General features: G+C 39.6%; 1 protein-coding gene across 1 annotated transcript in view; it reads left to right on the top strand.

The window, feature by feature from the left end:
* Nucleotides 1-18,728, top strand: part of SECISBP2L (SECIS binding protein 2 like) — a 62,311-nt gene extending 43,583 nt beyond the window's left edge. Inside the window, exons 16-18 of the mRNA XM_067746320.1 lie at nt 580-734; nt 7,462-7,681; nt 14,407-18,728. Of these exons, the coding sequence (XP_067602421.1) occupies nt 580-734; nt 7,462-7,681; nt 14,407-15,089 (1,058 nt within the window). The 3' untranslated portion in view covers nt 15,090-18,728. The remainder of the gene's footprint in view (nt 1-579; nt 735-7,461; nt 7,682-14,406) is intronic.
* Nucleotides 18,729-26,996: the final 8,268 nt, after the last annotated feature.

The following is a 26,996-nucleotide window of genomic DNA, read 5'->3' as shown; positions in this document are numbered from 1 at the left end:
TGCCTCTGTTTATGGTGGAGATTTGTCTCTGAGAAACCAGCAGTAACAGAGGCTTTTGTACTATGTCGTGCACCGTTATTTGTCGTTTTTCATGGAGGAGCCATTTCAGGTGATTGGAGTAGACAGAGGCATCAAGCAGCAGTAGCAGGCAGAGGGGAAAAATACCAGTAAAAACAGTAATGTATAATCGGTCTTATTGCATGTGATAGGTTGCTTACTTGAGCTGAGAGATTAGATAAAGGAATCAGCCACTATTAACAATTTTAATTAATTTAAAAAAACGGAAAATGTTTATTATATTGAAATTTGACTCCTGCTATACTAGTCCCTGTGGAGAAACAAAAATACTCGTATTAAAGGAATATAGTATTTAACTGGGAGAAAGAAAATATGTACGTAATATCCAAATATAGTACAAATTCAGATAGGAAGTACAAATTCAGATAGGAAAATGTGGTGAACAGCCTAAGTGCCACAAGCATTCATGGACTCCTTTGCTGCTGTGTTTTATGCTGTCGGGTGCTAAAATAGCTCCATTTAGGAAATAACTAAAAACTTCTATACATGTTGATTTCTCAGGTGGCCTGGATGAGGCTCTCTATAATGTTATAGCCATGGCACGGGAACAAGAAATTCCTTTTGTGTTTGCCCTTGGAAGAAAAGCTCTAGGACGCTGTGTGAACAAGCTGGTTCCTGTTAGTGTGGTGGGAATCTTCAACTACTTTGGTGCTGAGGTAAGACTTAGAAGATGCAGTCCCTCACTGCCCACCCGCCATAGTACATCTTTGGACATGTGCCATTGTTATGTTTGAGCATTTGGAGAAGTGATATGATGACTCTCCTGGAATGAGTGGAAAATTCTTGAGTATTACATTTCCTTTTTTCGTGTTGAAAACATTTGCATAAGTCAATCCTATAGCATTGTGAAAAGATTTTAGCTCGTATTTCTGCTACAGTGATTTTTTTTTTCCTGGGTTCAGATATGTACTACTTGACAATATATATAACTGCTGGGTAAAGGTATCCAGTATTGTACAAAGTAAAACAAATTTCTTCAGTCTGTATGTTGGGTATATTTTGTGCTGCTAGGAGTCAAGAAAGAAAAGAATCCTTTATTTGGAGAGGATTTTCCTTTGAAAATGAAATTCCTAAACCAATTGAGAGAATAATTCTACACCCATGATATTTGTCTTCCTCTCATAGTCGACTAATACAAACTTTGCCCATAGGAGCTGATAAATGATAAAGTAAATGTTATTTATTTAGAGTAATGCTTATTAACTGATAACATTTTAAGATTGGTGGGGTTTTTTGAATGTGTGGGGTTCTTTTTAGAACATCATTTGACTTGTGGCTTTTACATTGAAACATTTTCAGTTGTACTTGTTTTAAATTGTATACAATCTGTGCATACAATAACTTTTTTATGAAGTTGATTCTAAAGTATTTTGTGACACAACTGATGGACCATTTTCCCTCTTCTCAGCCATACTATTTGTGTATATTTAAGTGTCTATCTTTCCTATCCAGTCACCATATTGAATACCCCCATTCCCCTATCCATTCAGTTTTTCTCCCACTACCCATTAAATTATCTGTCTACCCACCTACTCTTTACAATCATGTAATTGATATTTGTCCTGCCATTAGAAGCCCATGCTTTCCTCAGTTATAGATATCACACTGCTTTGTCATAGTTAATGTGTTTCTTCATGTAAGTGTGAATTCCTCAAGGGTAGGACCCTTGTCTTTTTTTTTTTTTTGACATCTTTATTGCAGTATAATTAATATACCGTGGCGTGTTAGTTTCTGTTTTATAACAAAGGGAATCAGTTTTTATCTCCTCCCTCTTGCGTCTCCCTCCCACCCTCCCTATCCCACCCCTCTAGGTGGTCACAAAGCACTGAGCTGATCTCCCTGTGCTATGCAGCTGCTTCCCACTAGCTATCTGTTTTACATTTGGTAGAATATATAAGTACATGCCACTCTCTCACTTCATTCCAGCTTACCCTTCACCCTCCCCATGTCCTCAAGTCTATTCTCTGCATCTGCATCTTTATTCCTGTCCTGCCCCTAGGTTCTTCATAAACATTTTTTGTTTTTTAGATTCCATATATATGTGTTCACATACTGTATTTATATTTCTCTTTCTGATTTCACTCTGTATGACAGACTCTAGGTCCATCCACCTCACTACAAATAACTCAACTTCGTTTCTTTTTATGGCTGAGTAATATTCCATTGTATATATCTGCCACATCATCTTTATCCGTTCATCTATCGATGGACACTTAGGTTGCTTCCATGTCCTGGCTATTGTAAATAGAGCTGCAGTGAACATTGTGGTACATGACTCTTTGAATTATGGTTTTCTCAAGGTATATGCCCAGTAATGGATTACTGGGTCATATGGTAATTCTATTTTTAGTTTTTTAAGGACCCTCCATATTGTCTCCATAGTGGCTCTGTCAATTTACATTCCCACCGACAGTGCAAGAGGGTTTCCTTTTCTCCACACCCTCTCCAGCATTTGTTGTTTGTAGATTTTTTGATGATGGCCATTCTGACTGGTGTGAGGTGATACCTCATTGTAGTTTTGATTTGCATTTCTCTAATGATTAGTGATGTTGAGCATCCTTTCATTTATTTGTTGGCAATCTGTATATCTTCTTTGGAGAAATGTCTGTTTAGGTCTTCTGCCCATTTTTGTATTGGGTTGTTTGTTTTTTTGATATTGAACTGCATGAGCTGCTTGTAAATTTTGGAGATGAATCCTTTTCAGTTGCTTCATTTGCAAATATTTTCTCCCATTCTGAGGGTTGTCTTTTCTTCTTGTTTATATGGTTTCCTTTGCTGTGGAAAAGCTTTTAAGTTTCATTAGGTCCCATTTGTTTATTTTTATTTCCATTTCTCTAGGAGGTGGGTCAAAAAGGATCTTGCTGTGATGTATGTCATAGAGTGTTCTGCCTGTGTTTTCCTCTAAGAGTTTTATAGTGTCTGGCCTTACATTTAGCTCTTTAATCTATTTTGAGTTTATTTTTGTGTATGGTGTTAGGGAGTGTTCTAATTTCTTTCTTTTACATGTAGCTGGCTGTCCAGTTTTCCCAGCACCACTTATTGAAGAAGCTGTCTTTTCTCCATTGTATATTCTTGCCTCCCTTATCAAAAATAAGGTGACCATATGTGCGTGGGTTTATGTCTGGGCTTTCTATCCTGTTCCATTGATCCATCTTTCTGTTTTTCTGCCAGTACCATACTGTCTTGATTACTGTAGCTTTGTAGTATAGTCTGAAGTCAGGGAGCCTGATTCCTCCAGCTCCGTTTTTCTTTCTCAAGATTGCTTTGGCTCTTCGGGGTCTTTTGTGTTTCCATACAAATTGTGAAATTTTATGTTCTAGTTCTGTGAAAAATGTCATTGGAAGTTTGATAGGGATTGCATTGAATCTGTAGATTGCTTTGGGTAGTATAGTCATTTTCAGAATGTTGATTCTTCCAATCCAAGAACATGGTATATCTCTCCATCTGTTTGTGTCATCTTTAATTTCTTTCATCAGTGTTTTATAGTTTTCTGCATACAGGTCTTTTGTCTGCTTAGGTAGGTTTATTCCTAGGTGTTTTATTCTTTTTGTCGCAATGGTAAATAGGAGTGTTTCCTTAATTTCTCTTTCAGATTTTTCATCATTAGTGTATAGGAATGCAAGAGATTTCTGTGTATTAATTTTGTATCCTGCTGCTTTACCAAATTCATTGATTAGCTCTATTAGTTTTCTGGTAGCATCTTCAGGGTTCTCTATGTACAGTATCATGTCATCTGCAAACAGTGACAGTTTTATTTCTTCTTTTCCAATTTGGATACCTTTTATTTCTTTTTCTTCTCTGATTGTTATGGCTAAAACTTCCAACAGTATGTTGAATAATAGTGGAGAGAGTGGACAACCTTGTCTTGTTCCTGATCTTAGTGGAAATGGTTTCAGTTTTTCACCATTGAGAGTGATGTTGGCTGTGGGTTTGTCATATATGGCCTTTATTATGTTGAGGTAAGTTCCCTTTATGCTCACTTTCTGGAGGGTTTTTTTAATCACAAATGGGTATTGATTTTTGTCAAAAGCTTTTTCTGCATCTATTGAGATGATCATATGGTTTTTCTCCTTCAATTTGTTAATATTGTTTATCACATTGATTGATTTGCATATATTGAAGAATCCTTGCATTCCTGGGATAAACCCCACATGATCGTGGTGTATGATCCTTTTAATGTGCTGTTGGATTCTGTTTGCTAGAATTTTATTGAGGATTTTTGCATCTGTGTTCATCAGTGATATTGGCCTGTAGTTTTCTTTCTTTGTGACATCTTTGTCTGTTTTGGTATCAGGGTGATGGTGGCCTTGTAGAATGAGTTTGGGAGTGTTCCTCTGCTATACTTTAGAAGAGTTTGTGAAGGATAGGTGTTCGCTTTTCTCTAAATGTTTGATAGAATTCGCCTGTGAAGCCATCTGGTCCTGGGCTTTTGTTTGTTGGAAGATTTTTAATCACAGTTTCAATTTCAGTGCTTGTGATTGGTCTGTTTATATTTTCTATTTCTTCCTGGTCAGTCTCAGAAGGTTGTGCTTTTCTAAGAATTTGTCCATTTCTTCCAGATTGTCCATTTTATTGGCATAGAGTTGCTTGTAGTAATCTCTCAAGATCCTTTGTATTTCTGCAGTGTCAGTTGTTACTTCTCTTCTCTTTTCAGTTCTAATTCCATTGATTTGAGTCTTCTCCCTTTTTTTTGATGAATCTGGCTAATGGTTTATTAATTTTCTTTATCTTCTCAAAGAACCAGCTTTTAGTGTTATTGATCTTTGCTATTGTTTCCTTCTTTTTTTTTCCATTTATTTCTGATCTGATCTTTATGATTTCTTTCCTTTTGGTGTCTTTGGGGGTTTTATTGTTCTTCTTTCTCTAATTGCTTTAGATGTAAGGTTAGGTTGTTTATTTGAGATGTTTCTTGTTTCTTGAGGTAGAATTGTATTTCTATAAACTTCTCTCTTAGAACTGCTTTTGCTGCATCCCATAGGTTTTGGGTCGTAGTGTTTTCATTGTCATTTGTTTCTAGGTATCTTTTGATTTCCTCTTTGATTTCCCTTGTCTTTATATCCCTGAAAACCTTTTACGTTACTTGAGGATGAGCAGGTAATAAATGTTTCTTTAATTAATTATATGGTTGATGTATAACTGCCTGTTACGTTAAACTTCATGTGAGAATTTAGGTGCTAAGTAGCTCTGTGATAAAGACACATAATAACAATGTACTCTTTTGTTCACTATTAGAGTTTATGGAATAGCAATGGGATCAGGGTCAGGAAAAGGGGATGTGTTTGTTTTTAATTGTATTGACTTCTTACTGAACTATGTATATTAGGTTATATGTATGATATTATAAAATGTTTGGCAGTTTTGTTTGTACATTGCTTTTCTTGCCTTCTCCATTTTGAGGTAGTAAGTTATTGTTTAAACCAAAACACATTCATAAAACGGAGGTAAAGGAAGTACTGCTATATTGTCCAGAGTGTCTACTCATAGTAATGTAGTGCACCTACCCTATATTTACCATGTAATAATGCTAACCTTTGCATTAAGCTTTCGGTCCTTACCCTGATATTCAAAGCTTTTATTCCCTAATAGCTTTTCTCTTCAATTTTATTTTCTCTTCTTCTTGTGTATTGTTTTATTCCCAACAGTTTCTGTGTTTTATTTATATTGTAAAACCAATGTTAATCTCAGAATTGCATATCCATAAGCCTATTTTCTTTTCGTTGGCTGCACTTAAGTGCATGGTTTATTGCAAACAAATATTTATGAAGTCTCTTACATGTAACTCATGGGGGCTTTTTTTATCAGAATCCATCCTCCTTTTTAAAAATAAGTAAAAATAAGTAAATCCTGAATATATTTTTGATACTACTAGCACCCACCCCTTTTCAAAAATCAATACAGTTAGCGGCAGTGTTTATTGTACCTGTATTGTACTTTAAACTGCAGCCGGGTAAAGCACATTACTTATGCTTTTCCTGCTTAAGTTTAGTTTTTAGAGATACATTATTCCATAGTAATATGACACGTTTGCCATGCGTTCGTGTTGTTATGGTTTATATTTAAATGACAGTGCCCTGTTAAGAAAAAAAAATGCTGTACTTTTTCTCCATTGTCTGAGAACGTAATTTTATATATATAATTAAACATACTCTTCCAGGTGGCCAGGTCATATTTACCATCTAAAATTTTTTACTTAATGTGTGGGTATGTTGCATTCTGATACTAAATCAAGACATTAAACAGGAGTAGAATGTTGTTGAATTGTGTTGAATTGTGATGTAAGAATCACTGAAAGTCATTTGATGTAAGAATCACTAAAAGTCATTCTTTGGTTGTCTTTCTGGTGACTGTGAAAACTTCAGTTTTCTTTAGACATCGCTAGATGTCATAGTTATTGAAGTACAGCTTTAATGCCTAACGACTTTTGCCATTTATTAACACAAATGTGCTCTGTCATTTACAGTTTCATTGGGGTTATTAATTCCATTCATGTTCATTCTCTTTTGCTGATGGAAGAACTTCTGGTTAACTCCACATTCTATTTCCAGGTTCTTTATTCTATTTTTATAATTAGCCTTTCATCATTTTCAAGGCCGCAGCTAGCCATACCATCACTTCTTTTTGGTCTTATTGTAAAGAGTTCTTTCAGCAAGCAAACATGATAGGGAACTTTTCATTCCTGTGGAGACTGCCATCTGCTTCTGCATCCTTTGATATCACCCTGCATACATACACTCATTCCCTTATATTCGAACCCATATAAGATTCTTCACTGCTCCCCAAACAAGCCTTGAACTTTATTAAGTCTGTACCTTGGTTTATGGTTTTGCATGCTTGGCTAAGAATGTACTGTCTCCACTCCTCAAAACTATACCAGATTTTCAAGGCCTACATCAGGTGTCATATTCCTTTATGAATTCTTCACTGATGCCCAGCAGTTAGATGTTTCCTCCCAAAGCTAAACCACTTTGTACATGTCAAGGCATTTAAGGTATTGTCCCCTGAATCATCGTCTCCTGTCCTCTCCTTTCAGCCATATGGAAGGTTCCTTGAGAGCAGAGGGGTGGTTCCAGTAGTCTTGCTACCCACTGTAGTGCCACATGCTAAAGGGTGCAGTTGTTGAATTGATAAACTCTGTAAGAACTTTAATATAGCATATTTAGTGGCTAGTACTGAATCAAGAAGTTGCCTCAGACTTGTGAGAATTAACTAAACAATATATGTAAGTTACAGAGTATTTTGTAAGGTTCTGTGGTTTGCATACCATTTGGATTTTGTGCTGATAGAAAGTGTATCCAGTCCTGAAACAGTAGAGGTATTTATTGCTAATGGTAGTAATAAAGAGTATACCAAAAAATGGACTGGGCAAAATCTCTTTCTTTTTAGAGCCTGTTTAATAAGTTAGTAGAACTCACTGAAGAAGCCAGGAAAGCATATAAAGATATGGTTGCAGCAATGGAACAGGAGCAAGCCGAGGAAGCCTTGAAGAACGTGAAAAAGGTGCCACACCACATGGGGCATTCTCGGAATCCCTCTGCAGCAAGCGCCATTTCTTTCTGCAGTGTTATTTCTGAACCCATCTCTGAAGTCAATGAAAAGGAATATGGTAAGTTATTACATACCATTTTAAATGACTGAAATTTTGAAATAATTTAATGATTAATGTCATTTTAAAAATGACTCTCCATGCTACCTTTTGTTTTTATCTTCTTGATTATTCAAATTTTGCTCACATTTTTGGTTTAAAAATTGTATTACACATGTCCATTGAAAGTTAGGAGAATATTTGGGGCTGAGAGTTTCTGTGAGACCCTGAAATTAGTCACATTTCCAAAATCTTAAAAAGAAAATCCCAAAGGGATTTAAAAAGCCAAATGTACCATTCTTCTGACCTATCACTAAGTAAATAAATAAATTCTAGGAAGTTTTATTCTAATACTTTATACTTGATTATTAAAATTTTGTATTTACTGTGTAAACAAAAGACCTGAATATTCAATCTAAACTTAACAAACGTAGACTTGTGACATTTGTCTTGAGTTAAATCTGATGGTAGTGAAAAGGACTTATAGACTAAAAACAGTATTTATGTATAAGGTTTAAAGTAACAACAGTTACTGTACTCTGCATTTTAGTAGTTTCCTTGCAATGTTTCTATAATACTTTGAACACTAGTACTAGAATACTAGATTACTTTCTTGATCTAGTTTCTGTTTCATTTCCCCTGTTCTTTTTTAAAAATAGTGCAGCCACCTCCTTCACCTTGGCTTCTTGTTTTTCTTTTCTCTTTTTAGTCGTATCTGAAAGTTTATCAGATAGCTTGTTGCCACCTAAAATGTAACATGTAAAAAACTGAGTCATCGTTTTCTTCCTTTCTTCCCACACTTCTCTTTCCTGCTCTCCTTGTCTGTGATTGTAGTTAAATGTTTGGAATGCTTTTGACAAAGCTGCAGACCAGAGGCAACTAACAAGTTATTGTGCACCTTTCAGAAACTGTTGGTCAGGCAAAGGTGATTCTGGCTTAGAGGCAGAGATGTTTCTTTGGTTAAAGTGATACTAGTTGAAAGTAAAGAAGATAAAGGGCCAACTTTGTAAATAAAATCATTTCTCTATATAGTGATTAGTGATATGCCAGATCTCAAAGGTAAACTGCAAGATAAATTCCTAAAGCTGTGGATTTGGGGAAATGACTGTGATCTTCATTTGGGCACATAAAAAGAAAAGTTATAAAAAGAACCTCTCAAAGACTTAGAAGATGTTTTCAAAACACCAGATTTAAAGTGTTCAAAGATTGAAGCCTTGGCTTTTCCACAGTCTGCCTAGGGTATTTAGGCATAATTGATTAATTTCTGAGCCTCAGATTTGTCTTCAGTAAAGTGAGAAGGGTTTGTCTAGATCATGTATAATGTTTCATTCAGAGCGAAAGTTTTGTGAGCTAATGGCTGAATTCTAAGAAGGGATTTAGACAGAACCTTAAAGTTTCTGGCCTATGATCTGATTTATGAGGACGCCAACAAAATAAGTGGAAATAATCATAAATAATTTGCTTTGAGAGTAAAGCACAAAGTTACTCTGTCAGTATCAGATGTATTCAGCAACAGACATAAAACCCACTAATGGGGCTTCCCTGGTGGCGCAGTGGTTGAGAGTCCGCCTGCCGATGCAGGGGATGTGGGTTCGTGCCCCGGTCCGGGAAGATCCCACATGCTGCGGAGCGGCTGGGCCCATGAGCCATGGCTGCTGAGCCTGCGCGTCCGGAGCCTCTGCCCCGCTACGGGAAAGGCCACAACAGTGAGAGGCCCGCGTACCGCAGAAACAAACAAACAAAAAACAACCCACTAATGTGGCCTGAGAAATTAGGATATTTAATTATTTCACAATGTTGTCAATGTCCCTGGTTCTTTCCTTTTTTCTATTCTTCCATTTTCAGTCTGTGACTTCTTATTCTTGTGCTTATCATCTCATGTTCATAAATGGCTGCAGTGGCCCTGGGCATCACAACAGTTCAGGCAGGAGGTTCAAGCAGTATGCTCTTTTTATCAGTGAAGGAAACAATTTTCAGAAGACTTTGCCTTTTGTTACATTTGGCCAGAGCCGACCATGTGACTGCTTTTAGCTGCAAGGGAGATGTGGGCAAGAGATTATCTGGCAAAGGGGAATGGGATAGTCATGATAGTCTAAGAACTATTTTAATTCCTCCCATGGAACTGTGTTCAAGTCCATCTCAGGTTTGGGGGTTCTGTTAGCCAGGAAGAAAATGGGGAATGACTCTTGGGTAGACAACAAATAGTGTCTCCTATGCCATTCTGGTGCAAGATTTCTAAAATGTTTTCTTGTGATTTCCACAGTCTAAAGAGAAAACAAAGCTGGGAAAGGGATGCTAAACATTGGTAGAATAGAAAGGTTCCTATGATAGTTCAGTCTTACTGTTCTTTGTGTACACCGTAATTGTTTTCTTTGCTTATGTTTTCCTTCCATTGGAGCTGAGTCTCAATTTTGTCATACTTACGTGAAACAGATAGTTTCAAACATAAATCCCAACTAAGCAGTACGTTCTTTGAGATAGACACCTGACACCTAATGGGCACTTGACATATAATAATAATAGCTCACTTACTGAATTCTTACTAGGCACTTTTATTAAGACATTTAATCCTCTGAGCAGTCCTAGGAGATAAGAAATACTGTACTGCATTTTACAGATGAGAGAACTAAAATGAAGTGAGGTAAATCACTTGCCAGTGTCACAGAACTGCTAAGTTTGACTCTAGAATTCTTAGCCAGTGTGATGTGAATTCCTTGTGTGTTGAATGAATTTCCAGTAGGACCATACAGTAGGTTTTCAGTAACCCCTTGTGAGGGGAGGACTACCTCTATCTATCTTGAGTTTCCGGCTCATTCTCTGCCACCATACCTTCTTCTGTAGGGTCTTGAACTCATCTCTGTGTTCCTCTACTATATACAACTATCTAAAGATGGACAGCTTCCCTCTGTGTACTGACTGATGGGAGAAATACACACACCTCATCCTCTGACAAACCAACTAGTGTCAAAGTTGAAAAGGTAGTTTCACAAAGAACCAACTAACAAAACAGGAAAGCATAGAGGGGTTAATAAGCAGCTTTATTGACTAAATTCTGCTAAAGTAAAGAATTCAGGATCAGGGTAGGTTTGGATCAGTAACATTTCCAGGTTTGTTGAGATCTTTGACCCTGCCTTTACATTGCTTCCTAATCCCTTCTTCAGAAGTGGGCTTTTCGATGTGCTATTCTGGCTTTAGACTCCTGTATTCAGCCCAACCCCCTCCCATCCCCTGCCCGCTCCTCCAACCAAAGAGGGCATTTTCATACTCGCTTTGTTTCTCCCCATCACAGTTATGTGTTTGTGTGCTCGTTAGTTGTTGATCAAGCTTCACCTATTACTTTAAGGTGGAACCCTGGACCCTCCCCGTGGATATGTGACCTCAGTGGCTCTTTGATCATTGTGACAGGTCTCTTGATGGCTAATCACAGAGTCCCTTGTCTCTGCTTCCAAGGTCATATCTCCCTTTCCTTTCCAAAGGACCTGTCTGGCTTTCAGCTCACCTACCTAGTAGCTGAATGCCCAAGACAGAACCTGGAGAGAGATCAGCCCTGCTCAGTCTTCTGACCACCTTTCTTCTTCCTGTTCCTTTGACTCCCTGTTAAGGGAGAGGTGGGACTTTTTCTAAGACCCCACATGAATTCTTATAGTACTTTTGAAAGAGGAAAAAAACTTTCGGAAGGAAATATGTGTACCTAAATTTTGTAAATTGTATGGCTTTTGAAAGTTATTTTCTGCATAATTATATATATGGGTGAAAATTTCCATTTACTGTAAAGGCTTATTTTCCCAGCACATACTGTATGCCAGCCACAGGAACACAGAGATGAGTGGGAATGAGGAGGGAGGAGGGAGTAGAACAGAAAACAAAAAACAAATGCTTTTGAACCAAATATACAGAAAGTGCTGTGGGAGTTCAGGTTAGTGACGGTCTTAGGAAAATCAGGAAAGGCTTCACAAAGGAACTGGCATTAAAAGTTGTCAAGAATGAGTAGGAGTGTGAAGGATAAATGAGGAAAACACATCTCATACAGAAAGAACAGCTTATGCAAAGCAAAGAATTGTAAACAGAAAGGGGATGACTTCTGTGAGCAGTGAGAATTCAAAGTGACCTTGAGCATGGAATGCATGGCTGGGGGTTAAAATGAATGGGACCAGAAGGATAGATTATGAAGGGCTTGGTTACTAAACTAAGGAGTTTGGATTACTAGGGTAATAAAAAGCCAGTTAGACAGTGATGTGGTCAATTCACAAAACCAATTAGAAAGGTATAGTAGATGTACAGCAAGATAAAGGAGGCTTGAGCTAAGGCAGTAGTGACCAAATTTAATAGTTTTGGGGCTAGAAGTGACAGGGTATAGTTATGAGTTCAGTGGAATGAAGGGATATATATAGTAAGGGAGAAAGATAGGATTAAGGATTACTATAAGGTTTCTTCTGCTTTGAGACTCAAAAGGATGTTATTAACTGAGAAAGAATAAAGGAGGAGGACTAGATTTTTTTGTCATGTGGTAGGAATGCAAGTGGAAAGACCTGTTCTACATTAGAAGTAGCTGCAGGAAAGGAAGGTTTTCCCCCCAAACCATGCGCCCTGACTTCAGGTGGCCAAAATATGGTCTGTAGCAATGTATAATTGATGGGGGGCAATCACGTTAAGTATTTTTGTATGAATAGGCCTGCTTTATCACTACAGCTTGATCATTATGCCTGTAAAATGCAAATAGCAGCTACAATGCAAATAGAAGGGGATTTTTATTTTTTAAGAAAAGGCAAAAATAAGTGGGACTACACCAAATCAGACAGCTGTACAGCAAAGGAAACCATCAACAAAATGAAAAGGCAGCCTACTGAATGGGAGAAAATATATTTGCAAATCATGTATCTGATGAGGGATTAATAACCAAAATATATAAATAACGCATACAACTCAATAGCAAAAAAAAAAAAAATCCGATTTAAAATTGGGCAGAGGATCTGAATAGACATTTTTCCAAAGAAAGACACACAGATGACCAACAGGTACATGAAAAGATGCTCAACATCACCAGTCATCAGAGAAATGCCAATCAAATCCACAGTGAAATATCAGCTCCCAACCTGTTAGTTGGCTGTTATCAAAAAGACAAAAAATAACATATTTGCAAGGATGTGGAGCAAAGGGAACCCTTGTGCACTGCTCATGGGAATGTAAGTTGGTGCAGCCACTAAGGAAAACAATATGGAGGTTCCTCAAAATATTAAGATGAGAACTACCGTATGATCGAGCAATTCCACTTCTGTGTATTTATCTGAAGAAAATAAAAACACTAGCTCAAAAAAGAGGTATTCACCCCCCATGTTTATTGCAGCATTATTTACAATAACCAAGATACGGAAACAACTTAATGTCCATTGATGGATAAATCGGTAAAGAAGATCAGTGGATAAAGAAGATGTGGTGTGTGTGTGTGTGTGTGTATATATATATATATACACACACACACACACACACACACACACACCGTGGAATATTATTCAGCTATTAAAAAGAATGAAATCTTGCCATTTGTGATAATAAGGATGAGCCTCGAGGGCATTATGCTAAGTGAAATAAGTCAGACAAAGAAAAACACGGTATCATCTCATTTATATGTGGAATCTTAAAACAAAAAATAAACAAAAAAAACCCCAAGAAAATCCCCGAAGCTCATAGAGACAGAGAACAGATTGGTGGTTGCCAGAGGCAGGGGGTGCTGGGGGTGGGCGAAATGGGTGAAGGGGGTAAAAAGTTACCACCTTCCAGTTATAAAATAAATATGGCTTGGAGATCTAATGTACAGCATGGTGACTACAATTAATATTATTGTGTATTTGAAAGTTGCTAAGAGGGTAGATCTTAAAAAAAATTTGTAATTATTAATGGGGATGGATGTTAACTAGACTTCTTGTAGTGATCATTTCTCAGTATATGCAAATACTGAATCATTATGTTGTACACCTGAAACTATAATAATATAATGTTTTATGTCAATTATACCTCAGTGATAAAAAAATTAAATGGAAAATAAAAACGTACAAAAAAACAGGTGGGAGAGTTGTTCTTCATCTCCTGATTCCTAGTACATTTTTTGCTATAAACTGACTACCTGTTGTTAAAAATAATTTAGATTATCACCACTGTATTATATAATAACACTTCATTATTTTTTGGCTTCAAAGTCACTTGGTAAGCCAGGCAACATACATATGTTATAAAACACATTTTCACAAATATTAGAAGTACATGCATGGCATCTTTGCTTATAAATGGAAACACAAGTTCCATTACAGGCCAGAAGACAGCTCTGACTTGCTAAAGGAGCACAATATAAGCCTGTTAAATCAGAACTATTTCTTTCTCTTTTTTTTTCTGATGGACATCTTGGCTCTGCCATCTGTGACTTGTGGATCCTTGAGCCCAGGACACTTCAGGGCCAAAAAAAGTTAGGCAATTCATTGTTTTTTATGAATACCTGGATTTTATATATTAGAGTGAGTGAGCTCCTGTTAGTATTAGATCTTTTACATTCTGAAGCATTAATGTACTTATTTTGGCCTCTTTGTTTCTTTATGTTAAATGTGCTGGGGTTTTTTGAGAACTGTTTTCCATTTATAACATTCCAGTCAGTTGGTGAGCCAACAGATTTCTGTAGTTTGTTCTTCTCTCTTGTAAGAGTTGCACGATTCTGAAACAGTGTTCTGGTTTTTAAAAAATCTGTTTGATATTTGCAGAAACAAATTGGAGAAACATGGTGGAAACTTCGGATGCATTGGAAACATCAGAAAATGAGAGAGAAGTTTCTTGTAAGCACAGCACATCTGAAAAACCCAGTAAACTTGCATTTGACACAGCCCCTGTTGGTAAGCAGCCATCTTCAGTGGCTGCAGGCAGTACTACCTCAGCTACAAACCCTGGAAAACCAACAGTGAGTGATAAAGAGGACGTGAAGCCAGATGACCTGGAATGGGCCTCACAGCAGAGTACAGAGACCGGCTCTTTGGATGGCAGTGGCCGGGATCTTTTGAATTCCTCCATCACCAGCACCACCAGCACTCTTGTACCTGGCATGCTGGAAGAAGAGGATGATGAAGACGAGGAGGAGGAGGAAGATTATACTCATGAACCCATATCTGTAGAAGTGCAGCTCAATAGTAGAATTGAGTCTTGGGTCTCTGAGACTCAGAGAACGATGGAAACTCTTCAGCTTGGAAAAACCCTTAATGGTTCTGAGGAAGACAATGCAGAGCAAAGTGGGGAAGAGGAAGCAGAGGCTGCTGAGGTGCTAGAGCCAGGGGTGGATAGCGAGGCCTGGACTGCTGACCATCAAGGAAGTCAGGAACAGCAGAAGCCCAGCAACTGCAGCTTGCTGAGCAAGGAGCACTCTGATTCTAATTATACGCCCCCAAATCTATAACTCAGGAAATGTCAGCTATCTATCTCCAACTATGTAAGGGTTGCAGCCATTATCTTTCATGCTTCATCTCAACATTTTGCACTGTCCAGTATTTAATATATGTACTTAATTCCTGACAGATATTTTTGTAGCTGTCTTTCACTTGTTATGATCCATAGCTTAGCTTTTAATTAGCATCTAAGTGTCTTTCTAAGAACTGTACGGAAAATTCAGAATTGTTTCAGCTTATTTTGTTATGGAAAATAACGATTTAAAAAGAAGACCAGATTTTAAAGAAAGTAAATTTAAAATGCCTGTTAAGTCATTTTGAAGGTTAAAGGCTAAGCTTCTAAGAAAAGGAGCAGTTACCAGTGTTTGCTTCAAGACTATACATCCTATACTCTAATTTGTCTGACCAAAAAGTTGTTTGGGCTTCTTTAGAAAAGAACTGGAGGTAGAGTTAGAAAACTAAAAAAATGGCTGAAGGTAACTAAGTTCGCAAAGTGTTTTGTATTAAAAATGGATGCACCTTTTATTTAGTCCACAAATGCTTATTTCAGAAGTCACTGATCATGGTCATTGATTAAAGTTGGGACGGGCTAAGACAGAGCCTCCAATACTTAGGCTAGCAAAGGAGCCACCATGGTAGATTAGAGCTGGCCTTATTTGTGGAAAGTTAGGTATGTTTGTCTTTGATAGTGAGAAGTCACCCATGATAGGACATTCTGGGTTCTGTTTCACATTTGCTTCTTACTTACCTCAGGAATGCTCTTGTACATAGTCGTATTTGCATAAAATTAGGCAAATTTTGACAGGTGAATAATTGTAACCGGTTGTATGACTGCAGCACTTAATTGTAAACTATCCAGAAGCAGAGTCTTATACTGGTGTGTTCTCTTGCATGCTTCTGATTTGGGATTCTCTGGACTTAAAATATGGATCTGATTGAGTATTCATACTTTGTCCTGAGTGAAAAACCGTTGCACCTTTTAAGAAGAATATTTTGTCCCTAACCTTGAGCACCTGCCAGGTAACACTGACCACAGTTACTGACGGGAGCCAGGGAAAGGAACTTTATGCAATTGTAACATGTATCCTGATAATCAAGATTTGGAAGAGGAAGTTTTGAAGAAAAGAGAAAGTTCTAATTGTGCTGAAACTATTAGATGATTTTAGAGTGTGGAGATAGGCACAGGTATTAATTCTTGATCACTGTTAGTTATCTCTACCCTTCTCCTGGAATGTTTATACCTCCTTGGGTGAAGTTAAAGTTACTCAGCTAAATGTTTTGCTAGTCAGTCACCACCTGGTAGTGACCTCTGCAAGTGTATAACAGTGGGAGAATTACAAATTACCTATTTTTCTGTCTTCCCTTCAACCACCCACCACCTCCAGTTAACCAACACACGTGTCTGCGTGTACACACACACACACACACACACACACACACACGCATGCCAGCTTTACACTTCCAACTCCGATAAGCAGGCACAGAACTGAAGAGGGAGGGGTATTTTCCCTGCCCAGGTTTTATGGGGCAGAGCTTTGCCTCACAGAGGTGAGAGGGAAGAATTGGGCAGATTCTTTACTGAATGCATTGGGACTACTGTTCTAGTATTGATGTATTTATTGATAATCCCAACATTAATTACTGGAGAGACCAGATTCTTGGTTGATGACTTAGTTATTTGTGAATTGTGAAAGTTTAGGAGCATTGCTGTGTAGGAAATGTCAAGTCTATCAACTCTATTAGCGTGCTAAAAGGGGATGTTATTGTACTGTCCTGCCTAAACTGTTCTTCAGTATAGACTTCTTAGGCACAAAGTATCCAGTACTTAAAGGTATGTAGCATGTAAGGAATGAAGCCTCTGAAATAGTAATCATGGATTTATATGTGGCAGATCCTACTGTCTCTGTACCTTTGGAAGTGTTAGTTGGTTTAAAGAAATGATAGAGGTTTTGAACTACTGACAATCTTAAAAGTATATTGAAAAATTTTGCATACTTTTTAATGGTGTAAATTTCCTTTGCCTGGTGTCAGTGATTCAAATAACTCTTGATCTTAAGGTAATGAGTGGCTTTTCAAAGGTTTCTTATATTTTATATCTCTACTGAATGAGAATTGTCATTTTAGATTTTTTGACATTTGTATCAAAAGGGAAGTTGAAGAAATCTTCAGAACACCAGTAACTTTGAATTTTGCTATAGACTTCAGAAGTGTTCAGTTATGTGTTTGATAAACGCTCTTGCACGTGCAGTATCTTCTGTCAGCAAACCCAAGGGACCATGGCCTTTTTTATATGAGACAGGTCACCTCTAGAGGACAACCCAAAATTTATTAAAGGAAATGCTACTGTGTAGAACGTATGCTTAAATAAGTATTGGTAATGTCTTTATAATTCGTTTCCTTTTGATAAATTCTGGAATTTGTGTATATTATGTGCAGGCAGAGGTGTGAAAATTAGGAAAGTGTTTTTTGGATCTGGGGTGAGTAGCTCTTTGGAGATTTAGAGAGATCTAATGCTAAGAATAAAGGTTCATCATCACAAGAAATAAAAACCATAGTGATTTTTTTTCTTCATGTGTAGAGGTGGTTTTAGTGGCAATAATTAATATTAGATTTCTATTTCAATACATAAATATATTAATTAAAATATGAATTGCACTCCCAAAACTAGATTTCTGCTTCAGTAGGTTTGTTTGCTGTGAAGATTACTTCTCAAAAGACAATGTTCATATTAGCTTAACTTTTGGTTTAAATATGTTTGTAAATGTTGTAATATATTTCTTTTGACTAAACGTTGGAAAAAATGTGTTATACATTGAAAAGTTTTTAAAGGCTCTGAATGGATGTCATTTTTGCAGAGATGGTATTTTATATGCTTCCAGTATTTGGAAAAGAATTAGTCAAAAGGAATTCACATAGTTCAAATATTGAGAAATTAATATCCAAATAATGTAATTGTCTGATTTCTTAATAAGCTGGGGGAGGTGGGTGGGATGGGAATTACAGTGTGCAAATGAGTAGTGAGCTCCACATTCATTTTTCAACTCTTTAGCACAAAACTGTTCAATCCTAACACATTGTTACTTTAATATATATATATATAAAAAGAAGTATTACTGTTTGTAAAGCTGCTGTTTGCTTAAAAAGAAAAAGACCTGTCATTTAAGTATTTTATGTATGTTGTGTCAACAAAGTAGAACATTAACTTATCCATTTAAACACTTTATCTTTTTTTGACTTAAATTTTTTTTGTGAAATAATATATCTTCTTCCTCCCTTGTTCCTTCCAACCTTTACACACATCACAGAATCAGCCAGACTGTTTGCCTAATCTGAAATCTGAATTCTAATTAATGATAAAAATTTAAACTTTGTTGGCACATCACACCTTAAGAGGATTTGTATTATTTTGTAATTTAATTTCTAAGTATACCACATGAATTTATAATTTACTGTCTTAATCGTAATGCTCTAATTAAAAACTAGCAAAGTTAGTGTGAATTATAACATGAAGGGATTTTCATCTTGATAGGTCTTTTGCTGTATGAAGGATGATTGCTATATCACATTATAGGGGTAATAACAGCTTTTTTGCACTATGTAAATACTAGTGGAAATTCTTCTGTAACTAATAAAATGATTATTGAAATGTAGTCTATCATTTCAGAATAGGTGCTTGAGGAATTCCTGACTTGCCCAACATGTAGGATAGAGAAAAGAAGAGTCCAGCTTGTGGTATCCCTTAGTGCTCTCATGGGTTTGCCCAAAGAAGGTATAATCTGCAGGAAGGAGTAATTAGTAAAAATCTCTGTGGTTGGTGTGATCTGTGGCATGGGTCTAACCATCTCACCAGAGACCATCTTAGTGTTAGGAAAAGGCTCCTACCAATTCCTTCTCCTTTTTATGCTAGTTACTCTGTGCCAGACATTGTTCTAAGCCGTTTCCCAATATTAACTTACTTAATCCTCACAGCAGCCCTATGAGGAAATACTATTATAATTTCTAACTTTTTAGATGATGAAATAATCATGGAAATGTTAAGTAACTTGCCCAAGCTCCACAGCTGGTAAATTAGCAGATCTGGGATTCAGACTCAGTCCTGTGGTCAAGTCTATGCTTTTATTCACTATGTCTTCTATGTTATGTCAGCACAAAATGCTCAATGTGTGCAAACTAAGCAGGGCTTCCCCTCATCTTCATGTGTCTTCTGCAGTGTGAGATGTGCCGGGACTGAACTGATTGCCTCAGAGACTGGATTTACTGAGCCTCACCTGATCACCCTTTGCCTGGAGTTGTCTCAGACCTTGTCACTGTATCACAATGAAGTGGAGGAAATCTGAAAACTCATCTGTTAGAAAATAGTAGGTTCACTAATTTTCATAATGAAAAATTAAGTTTTGATGATCACAAAGAGAAAGGAGGGATGCCTCTCAGTTGTTATCAGGATAGTTCCCTTTCTTGGACCAAAATTTGTACTACTGCTGACAGAGTTCCTTCCCTAACAGTGATCAGGTTTTCTTAGAAGTGACCAGAAGAGGGTGTGCATGGCCCCTGAAAACAGTCAAAGGCTACCATGTAATATAACTTTTTTTTTAAGTGAGGAGAGAGGGAAGAGAAGTATCCTGAACTATGGGCCTGACCATGAAAGGTGTTTAGTTCTGAGTCTAAGCTCAGAACTTGGGAGCCATACACATAAGTATTTCATTTTAGAAAGAGAACACCATCAAAAGACATTTAGAACACACGTTAAGTAGTTCAGTTATTTGAAATGTCTAAGTTATCTTAGCAATTCAGTATTTTAGCTTAACATGGGTTCTTCTGACACGTATGAAATATGACACCTGGCTTATTACATTATAGGTAATAGTGGCAGCCTTGTGGATCACAGGGCCAAAGCATGTTTCGCCGGAGCTCCCACAATGCAGAGTTTGGAAAAGGGGGAGATGTTTCTATTTTGGACCCTGTCTCAATCTCTTTTATTTCCCCTCACCCTGCTCCTCCCATCTCTCTGACACTTTGAGTGATTATTTGGCAACCCTCTGGTAAGGAAAGAGATTTATTCTTGCAGAAATGCGTTGGGTAACTGTGTGGCTATAACCTGGCTGCCTGTATTCAAGGTACAGAGGGTTAGAGCAAATAAGATACTGAATTGCATGAAGTTTGGAGCTCCTAGCTGAGCAACCAGAGAATGCAATTGTGACTTAGCTGTGGTTTGGGGCCTGGAGTAGTACAGGTTTCTGTGGAAGGAATGAGTGCTTTGTCTTCTCAGAAGCATCAGGCTTGGTCATAGCCTTGAATTACTAGAGGGCACAGGTAATAACCACAGCCTTCCTATGGTGGGATTCTGATTTAAGGCAGTGTTGGTTGCACCCTTATCTATTAGAGGAAGAGTGATGTGAGTAAAAGTGGTACCTACTTAGGTGTACAGATTCCCCAGATTATCTTTGCTTCTTTGTTTACCTGAGTTGGAGCATTTTCATTGCTTTGTAAACCCTCTGCTTGAGAATAGGATAATGATTGAAATTTAAGCAGTTAATTTTGTGTGTTAGCTCTGGTTAAGGAGGAATAAGAGAAAGTTTGAAAATTATTGGTTTCTCAATCATAGGAGAAATATTAGAGGTGATTATCCCTGTCATTGTACTTTTTCCTTGCTTTCCCCTTCCTAAAACCTGTCTTGTAAGGCAAATGGTGATTTCTCATAAATGCTCTAATATTTGTAATTAGGAAGGTAAGAAAGATCTGTGTTCCTACTTTACAAATATTCAAACACAATGATGGCCAAGAAAAAGGATTCAACTGGTCAATTTTTACTTGTTCCTTAGTACTCAAGGTGCACCATTTAAACTATTTCATAACCTTTTAGTTAAGGGGATCAGCAAACTGCATGCAGCCTGTGAGCCAAGTCAGCCAGCAGCCTTTTGTTTGTTTGTTTTGTTTGTACCGGGTCTTAGTTGCGACAGTCGGGCTCCTTAGTTGTGGCATGCGAACTCTTAGTTGTGCCATGCATGTGGGATCTAGTTACCTGACCAGGGATCGAACCTGGGCCCCCGGCATTGGGGGCGTGGAGTCTTAACCACTGCGCCACCAGGGGAGTCCCGCCAGCGGCCTGTTTTTATAAATAACGTTTTCTTGGAACATAGCCTCACCCATTCATTTACATATCGTCCATGACTGCTTTTGTGCTACATTGACAGAGTTGAATAGTTGTGACAGAGACCATCTGGCCCTCAAAGCCTAAAATATTTGCTATCTGGTCCTTCACAGAAAGTTTGCCAGCCTCTCAAATTGATGATGATGTCCAACAGCACTTGATACTTGTGTAGTTTTTCCCCAGTTCTTCCCTTTATTTCTAGGGATGATACATCTGTCATGGATGTACTAGAAATAGTATAAAGTTCTACCCAGTGGTAGAAGGCATGTGGCTGCCTGGGAGGAGCATCATTGGAAACAACCCCTGCTGCTTTGTCCGTACAGGGCTTTGGGAGGCCTGGGCTCATGTTTCTCATTCTCTACTCCCTCTGGACCATCGGCCAAGTCCCTTGATTCTCTGGTTCACCTTTATCAACGAGGGATGTGCCGGTTGAGTCAGTTAATCCTCCTTGGGGAAACAGCAAGTCCATTCCTTGGTCAGGGGTGGTCCTGAGTTGGACCAGGCTGGGCACTTTCCAAGGCCACCATAGCCAAAGGCTGCCAGTACCCCTCAAAGCAGCTTGGTACCCAGAATGGGCCATGGTAATTAAGTCAATCACCCTAGTTTCCTCAAAAATTTGAACTGAAGGCCACAGGAAGTGAATGGAGTGGGTGTGACAAGACAGTAGAGAGGCTCCTGATGCCGAAAACTTGGCCTCTGTGCACCAGTGCCAAATCAAATCCCAGAGACGGAGTTTTAGGTAAAGTAGAAAAGAACAACGTTGTTGCTTTGGCAGGCAAAGGGGGACACAGTGGAGTCGTGCCCTGAAAAACTGTGTGTCCCAACCCAGGAGGATTTGGTGAATTTTTTTTTTTTGCGGTACGCGGGTCTCTCACTGTTGTGGCCTCTCCTGTTGCGGAGCACAGGCTCCGGACGCACAGGCTCAGCGGCCATGGCTCACGGGCCCAGCCGCTCCGCGGCATGTGGGATCTTCCCAGACCGGGGCACGAACCCGTGTCCCCTGCATCGGCAGGCGGACTCAACCACTGTGCCACCAGGGAAGCCCCTGGTGAGGAGTTTTATAGCAAGGGTTCAAGGGCAGGCTTGCTGATAAGGATCAGGGTGTGTGCAGGGTCTTCACTCCTGTAATCTGGTCTCAGGTGGTCTGATAAGCTTCTCAAGGTTATCAAACTGTCATCTTCTCTGGAGTGAAGAATGCTGACATCTTCCATTTGTTGGGGGTTTTAGTTCTGTAAAGAGCTCAAAGAGATTGTTCTGTGTATCCCTTGAGGCAGAACCAGGACCTGCCCCAAGGCTGCACTATTGTTTCTTGCCTGCTCCTGCCTTGTCTCTGCATCCCCTCCCTTCCCTGATTGGCAACTGTTCGAATCTGTCTTGTGGAACTCAGGGAAGGTCATGGAGGCTGGAGGCTGTTCCCTACAAACGAGAAACAGGAGACACAGAAAGGCTTTTGTGCCCAGGAGCCCCTCAGGGTTCTGCTCAGTTTCACCATGAGAGCAACAGAACAAGGATCTGCCTTCTATGCTGACAGCTTTGCCTTTTTAGCCCGTTCCTAGGCCTTTGATCACTACTGTTTTTTCTTAATTGTAGAGAGCTTGTCTGTTTTTAACAACCAACAGAGTCTTCCATAGGTGATCTTTAAGGTTCCTTCAAACCCAAATGGTCTATGATTCTGTGAAGAGAGGCGTTCACCATAAATGCTTTGAGAACTTTCCACCTTTGTGGTTACATGTGGCAAGAACCAGCATTGTGTCAGGGTGGGTGGCTGGGGGCATAAAGAGTGGTACCAGGGCTGCAGCGGGGACGCAAGAGCACCTGGAGGGTGCTCTCTCCAGGCAGAGCTGTAGGTGTGGAAGCCTTTCAGCCTCTCCAACCACCACCACCTCCATTACACTCAGATAGGGTGTCCAGAACCAACTAGCCCAAATCCTTGAGCCCTCTTCTTCCCACATGTCCAGTCCATCAGGAAATTGTTAGTTTCATACCAAAATATAACTAGAATTCAATGACTTTTCACTCCTTCCTGGCTTCACCATCTCTCACATGGATTCTTGCAACCATCTCTCCCCTGGTCATACTGTTTTCACTCTTGTGCTCCTGTGGTCTATTCTCAACACAGCAGCCATAACAATCCTATTACAAACCTAAGAGATCATGTCACTCCTCTGTTCTAAGCCTTCCCATGGCTCCATCTCACCCGGAGAAGAAGACGACTTCTTCCTTATCTACAGTGGTCCACATGCCTGTGCACTCACACAGAGACCTCCTCTGACCTCCTCTTCTGCCACACCTTTCCGCCCACCCTCGCTCACTCTACTGGCCTCCTTGCTAGGTCTGGAACATGGCAAGCATACCACTGCCTCAAGGCCTTTGCACTCTCTGTTCCCTCTGCTGGAAAGTCCATTCATCCCGCACCTTCTTTGGGTCTTTGCTCAAGTGCACCTTTACAGTGAGGCCTCAGGGGAGTCAGGGGCTACCCTATCTGAAATGGAACACTCCTTTGTCATTTTATTGCCCAAACCTGCTCTTCCCCTCCACCACCCATCTGTACTTACCAAGCTCTAACTTCCTCTAGATTTTATTCATCTTGTCTCTCCTCCCCTGCTAAACCCTGTGCAGGCAATGACTTAGGACTGTTTTGTTTCTGCTTACCCTCAGTGCCTAGTACAATGCCTGGCACAAAATAGGCACTCAATAAATCTTTCGAATTAATGAATGAAAGAAGGCTAAAGCAAGGAAATCAGGATTTGCAGTGCAGCCGTGCTCTGTGCAGCCACTCCTACTCTCTGACTTCCTGACAACCCCTACTTCCCCTTTTGTTCATGGTCTGGGATTGGAAGAAAAACTAACCTAAATCTCAAAGGGAAAAAGCCTTACCCTAGAATAGGGGGGCTCCTAGAGTTACTCTGTATTTAATGGTCCTGTGTTGCTTATAACTCAAAACATACGGTAGATTTAGTACCTAATGATTCCTGTATACGCGGAGGTGACACATATGTGAGACATTTCTATGAGGTTAAATGGGGAGGGGGCAAGAATGCACAAGCAACTTCCAGTGTATCTGTAACGTTTCATTTTTAAGCTGTATGATCAGTACATAAGAGTGTGGTATATTATTCTTTATATACTTTTTACATGCTTGAGATATTTAATTAGAATAAACAAAAGGAACAGGCCAACTAAAATGCAACCACTTTCTATTCTGTAACTGACTTCCCACACTTTGTACTGAGTCTGCCTTCAGTACATTGACAAAGAAGATTAGTGGTAGAAATGGAACTAGAAGTCAGGATTAAATCCCTATCTTGATTGATTTAGCAAATAGTTACAATTTGTTAAGAGCCAATAGCTACAAATTTTATCTTCTTCCCCATGAACCAGAAACTGTCTCACTTCATCCATCACCTGGCCTAACCCTCCCCCAGGTAAGGAGAAATATGGCTCACACCTATGACTTTCCCATCTGCTCTCCAGCTGGAACAAGGTGCTTTAATCTTCATGGAAAGATTGAAGACTGTGTTGGCAACCCACTTATCTGGTTTCCTTAGCAACGAGAACACAGTATTTAAAGTGATGGCTTCCCTTGCTCAGAATAGAAATTAAGTAAGCCTGATCCTGGTGCCCTGGGTCTGCTCAGGGCTGCTTTACCTCTTCAAAGACTCTTTCACACCTGTTCAGGTAGCAAAACTCTAAAGGGACAACCACCTAGAGTATAATCATAGGAAACACTCTGGACCTGTGTCCATAGCCAACTCACCCTTGCCAGTTACAGTGGCCCCCATCTACAATCCCTGGAAATATTGACCAAATTCTCTTTTTAATTCAAGAATTGAAGAAGATTTTTCCATGTCCTCGCAACTTCTGCAGCAATTTAGGTAGGCTGCCACCAGTTTCCATGAAATCTGAGCAAGAATCAAGATGATGAAGCTGCCCAAACATTTAGGAAAAGCACAAAGGAAAAAAGAAAAGAACTTTTAAAGGAAATTGCTATTAAAGGACTGTGGCCGAGCATCTACTGTCTTGTCAAACAGAGTTGAACAGGTTTCCTTACTATCAGACTTTTTATAGCCTCTAATATCCTAATGCATTTTGACTCTCCATGAGGGGAAATATTTATTATATGTCAGGCAGCAGTTCCTCAACATGTTGGACCATGGAACATGTGATTATTCACTTGGCCATAGAGAGCTTTCTCTGTGGAAAAACTATGAACATCCTGGAGGCTGGTAATTAATGCTAACTTTGAGGCCAGTGGGGCATCAGTCCACAAACTGGATGCTGTGCTTGGTCTTGATGGTGGCAGTGGCAGCATTGACATCTTCGGAAACCATGTCGCCATGGTACAACAGGCAGCAAGCCAGCCACGTATTTACTATGGCAAGGGTCACATTTCACCATCTGGTTGGCTGGCTCAGAGCAAGCATTGGTGAGATCTGCTTCAGAGTTCATAGTTTTCAGATTTCCTGGGGAACTAGCTTTTCATGTAATGTGCATAAAAGCATGTTGCTTAAGCTATGAAGGTCCAGGAAGATGGGACACACAGGGACTCCTGGACTGCTCTAACTCAGAGGTTCTCAACCAGGGGTGATTATCTCCCCAGGGGACATTTGGCAATGTCTGGAATATTTTTTATTATCACAACTGGAGAGAGTGCTACTGGCATCTAGTGGGTTAAGACCAGAAAAGCTGCTAAGTATCTTACAATGTACTGGACAGTGCCCCCCAAATGTCAACAATACAGAGGTTGAAAAACTGAACTAACAATGTCAGGATGCTTGATTCGTCCTGAGTGGGTTCAGGGCCCCCAGTAGACTCACACTGTGCAATCCGTGCTCTTGACTTGTGTTTCTGGCACATGTTTAGACATTCTCTAATGTTCCAGAGTGAACTTAACCAGACACATCCAGATCCTCTGGATAAAACAGGCCCTTCTCTCCCACGTACCCTGGGGAAGAGGATGAGGAGAGTTCACCCAGAGCTTCTGATCACATGCCAGTGCCCCCTCCCACGCCTCCTATTTATTTTCTCCCATCACATGGGGAGGCATGTGAGGAGCGAAAGGGCAGGAAGGCACGTCTGGTAAGGGCTGCTCAGTGAATGCTCCAAGAAAAGCATGAGTCAGATGCTCACGGAAGGCCTAGGGTATGAGCTGGTCTGGCCCTGACCACACAATGGACTCAAGCACGAGTGGTGAGGACAACACCACAAAGTGGAATCCAGTCACCTGCCCTGGTGAGCAGTGTCCCTGGGGCAGAGGCCTTAAAGCCTCTGCTTGTTACTCTAAACTCCTTCTCAGGGAATGGCTGCCCAGGCCACGCCCCTCAGGAGGATCCCTGGACAGGGGCTTGGAAATGCGTGAGCAGCCTCCATATTCCCGGAGAGGAGAATAGAGCGCAAAACCCCTGCCTACAGAAGACTCGCTCTTTTTGTTGTTGTTGTTGTTGTTGTACGTGGGCCTCTCACTGTTGTGGCCTCTCCCGTTGCGGAGCACAGGCTCCGGACACGCAGGCTCAGCGGCCATGGCTCACGGGCCCAGCCGCTCCGCGGTATGTGGGATCTTCCCAGACCAGGGCACGAACCCGTGTCTCCTGCATCGGCAGGCGGACTCTCAACCACTGCGCCACCAGGGAAGCCCCTCGCTCTCTTCTTTAAGTCATATTTTGGTTTTCCCTGGAGTGAGGAGATCCCCGGATGTGGGACTTAATTTTAAAACCGAGACCGTCCTGGCTAATCTAGGGAGAGTTGGTCACCCTACTGTTCCTAGACATAG

This window comes from Pseudorca crassidens, chromosome 1 (assembly GCF_039906515.1).
Source record: "Pseudorca crassidens isolate mPseCra1 chromosome 1, mPseCra1.hap1, whole genome shotgun sequence".
NCBI lineage: Eukaryota > Metazoa > Chordata > Mammalia > Artiodactyla > Delphinidae > Pseudorca > Pseudorca crassidens.
This window is presented reverse-complemented; position numbering and strand designations above follow the sequence as displayed.